This window comes from Nestor notabilis, unplaced genomic scaffold, assembly GCF_000696875.1.
Source record: "Nestor notabilis isolate BGI_N333 unplaced genomic scaffold, ASM69687v1 scaffold16777, whole genome shotgun sequence".
NCBI classification, from domain to species: Eukaryota; Metazoa; Chordata; class Aves; order Psittaciformes; family Psittacidae; genus Nestor; species Nestor notabilis.
Window position 1 is genome coordinate 1 of NW_009936205.1, and position 3,107 is coordinate 3,107.

The window sequence follows — 3,107 nt, forward strand, 5'->3', positions numbered from 1 at the left end:
CAGTTCCTGATGCCCGAGCTGGGGTTCAAGGCACCTCCTGCCTGCTGAGGGTGGCAGCAGGGCATGGGGGCCCCGGCACCCCCCACAGTGCCTTGGGGCCGGGTGGACCGTAGAGGCCCTGCCCTGTTTGTTTTTTGATTGTGCCCCTCTGAGCTGCCCATACCCAGGGCACGTCTGGGCCTGATCCTGGCATGGGAGGAGAGTGGAGATATTTTGATCTCCAGTGAAAGCACCAGCTGGGTGGGGATATACCCATCCAGGCAGGGAAGGAGGTGGCATGTCTGGGGGAGCTGTGGGCACAAGGTTGGGAGCAGCCCGTGTGCCTCAGTGGGGTGAGCTCTGGCTGTGCCCAGGGACCTTGTCCTGGGAGTGGTCCATACCCAGCTAAAGGGCTCACTGGCCTCTCCCTATCTTCGGCAGGGTTTGTGGTGGGCCATGCTGGGTTGTACCAAGCCCTGGCCATGTTTGCAGTTGCATACTTCATCATTGGCATGACAGTGCTGTCTGTGTGTGCCATTGCCACCAACGGGGCTCTGGATGCCGGAGGAGCCTACTGTATCCTTTGTTGTGGGTGCTGCTGGGGCAAAGCATGTGGGCCAAAATTGTTTGACCACCCAGCGGCCTTGGGGTGCCACACTGGGGACTCCCTTGGCCTGGGAGGGAGGAGTGGGAGCACCCACTGGTGGTTTGGGCTGCTGACATCTTCCTTTGACTCAAGCAAGATATGATCAGCCGTGCTCTGGGCCCAGAGTTTGGGGGCAGCATCGGAATCATGTTTTTCCTGGCCAACGTGTGTGGCAGTGCCCTCTATGTGCTGGGGCTGGTGGAGGCACTGGTGGACAGCTTTGGAATCCCACTTGGTAAGTACCCCATGTCTGGTGGCAGGGGACAGTGGATGTCCCTTACCCAAGCAGCCCTAGTGCCCTGCTGGGAATGCCAAGCACCATGACTAGTGTAGCCAGCACAGCTTACCCAGCCCTCTGGTAAGGGTAACTAACAGAGTTAGTGCCTGTCAAGCCCGGCACAGCAGTGGTGGCTATCCACTCCAGTGATTCCCCCTCCAAGCCTCACTGATCCTGGCTTGTCTCTCCTCAGGGCAAAAAGTGGGCACAGGCTTCCATGTCTTGCCCCAGAGCTACTGGTATGAGCTGCTCTATGGCACTGTGCTGCTGGCCCTCTGCCTCCTTGTGTGCCTTGTGGGTGCCTCCATCTACGCCAAGGCCACCTTCCTCATCTTCCTCATCGTTGTGGGTGTAAAAACTTCTTTGCCACGCGGCCCCTCGGAGTGCCCATCCACCTGCCCCACCTCAATGGCTCTAAGACTGAGAATGGCAATTTCACTGGCTTCTCTCTCGCCACCCTACAAGACAACCTGCGGGGTAAGGAGGGGCTCTCCCCACCCCTGCCTGCTGGACCTACTGTGGCACTGGCATCTCCACATCAGCAGGGGCTCGCTGGAGGGTGGGGGGAGCTTGTGGGCACAAAGCAGGTTCCATGGCGTAGGTTTTCCTATGGCTTGTGTATGGGGACATTGAGGAAAGGGTACATGGCAGGGCTACGCTGCCCTGGACAGCCCATCACAGCTTGTATCCCTGTGTTCTGCAGGTGGGTATGGGGTGGACTACACCACCGGGCAGAGGATGAGCTTCAGCTCCGTCTTTGCGGTGATGTTCAACGGCTGCACTGGCATCATGGCAGGCTCCAACATGTCAGGTATGGGCAGGGGGTGCTGGGCTGGGTGGCAGTGGGAGTCGAGCTGAGGCTGGAGGAGAGCAAGGCGAGTGCTGTGCTGGTGGGCACTAATACTGCTTGCTCCTGCCCACAGGGGACCTGAAACGCCCAAGCTACTCCATCCCACGGGGCACTATCTCTGCTGTGCTCTTCACCTACCTCGTCTACAATCTGCTGGCTTTCCTCATGTGTGCCACCTGCAACAGGTATGGCCACCTGTTCCCTTGCCAGGGCCATTAGTACCAGGGCATGCTGGCCTGAGCTGAAGCAGGTGCCAATGTGTCTGTATGCCTCTCCAGGATCCTCCTGCAGAAAGACTATGGCTTCTTACGTGACATCAGTATCTTCCCGCCCCTGGTCACTGTGGGTATCTACGCTGCCACCCTTTCCGCGGCCATGAACAACCTCATTGGAGCATCTCGCATCCTGTATGCCCTGGCCCGAGATGATCTCTTTGGTGAGCGCCTGGAGTGTGCTGGCACTTGCCAGAGCACACCTGGCAGGTTGTCCCTGCTGGGGACCAGCCCTGGCACCAGGGTGTCCCCTTCCTGGTGTGGGGATGATACTGTGGGAATCGGCATGTGACCAGTTGGGTCACCTGTGTGCCCTGGTGTTTACCCCCTTCTCAGCACCCAGGGTGGGGACAGGACTACTGGCTGGTGGCTGAGCCTGTTGGGGCCCAGTGGGGTGCCCCAGCCCAACCTCCCTCCTCTGCCTGCAGGCCGGGCGCTAGCACTGGCCAAGAAGACTTCTGCCAATGGGAACCCAGTGATGGCAGTGATCCTCTCGTGGCTGGTGGTGCAGGTGAGTTTGCCAGCAATGCTCCTTTCCCAGCCTTGCTGGATGAAGGTGGTTTGGCACCTCGTCTGGGCATTGTGGAGCCAGGCACGTGCCATCCTGGGGGGTGCATTCACCCTGTGCCCCCTCCTGTGCTCTCTGCAGCTGGTGCTTTTCTCTGGGAAACTCAACACCATTGCGGGGGTCGTGACCACCTTCTTCCTCCTGGTTTACGCCACTGTCAACCTGGCCTGCCTGGCACTGGAGTGGGCATCAGCCCCTAACTTCAGGTACCTACTGGCACAGGAGAGGGAGGCTGTGCCACTATGCTGGGCAGGTACCCATCCGTCCATCCATCTGTCTGCGGTTCTTGTGCCATCCCTTTGCCTGTTGCCCCTCTGTGGGCATTCAAGGGAGCATTCGGGGGGGCAGAGACATCCCCATCCCTGGGGAGGAAGAAGGGGACAGGTCCCAGCATGGTGCTGTCTTGGCATAGTCCCCAGGCACTGCTTTGCTGAGTGGGTACAGATAAAGCCAACTCCACTGGGTACCACCCGCCCCCTCCCCGTAGGCTTTCTGAGGTAATTTATAGCCTGTAC

General features: G+C 59.4%; 1 protein-coding gene across 1 annotated transcript; it reads left to right on the top strand.

Moving 5' to 3' along the window:
* Nucleotides 1-420: 420 nt before the first annotated feature.
* On the top strand, nt 421-2,798 carry LOC104408576 (solute carrier family 12 member 9-like; the record flags this gene model as incomplete). Its single annotated transcript, XM_010018226.1, is given in 9 exon segments — nt 421-555; nt 723-860; nt 1,096-1,254; nt 1,257-1,379; nt 1,606-1,713; nt 1,826-1,937; nt 2,031-2,188; nt 2,453-2,535; nt 2,674-2,798. Coding segments are annotated over 9 exon segments (1,141 nt in total), but the record flags the coding sequence as incomplete, so codon positions are not given.
* Between the last annotated feature and the right edge of the window lie 309 nt (nt 2,799-3,107).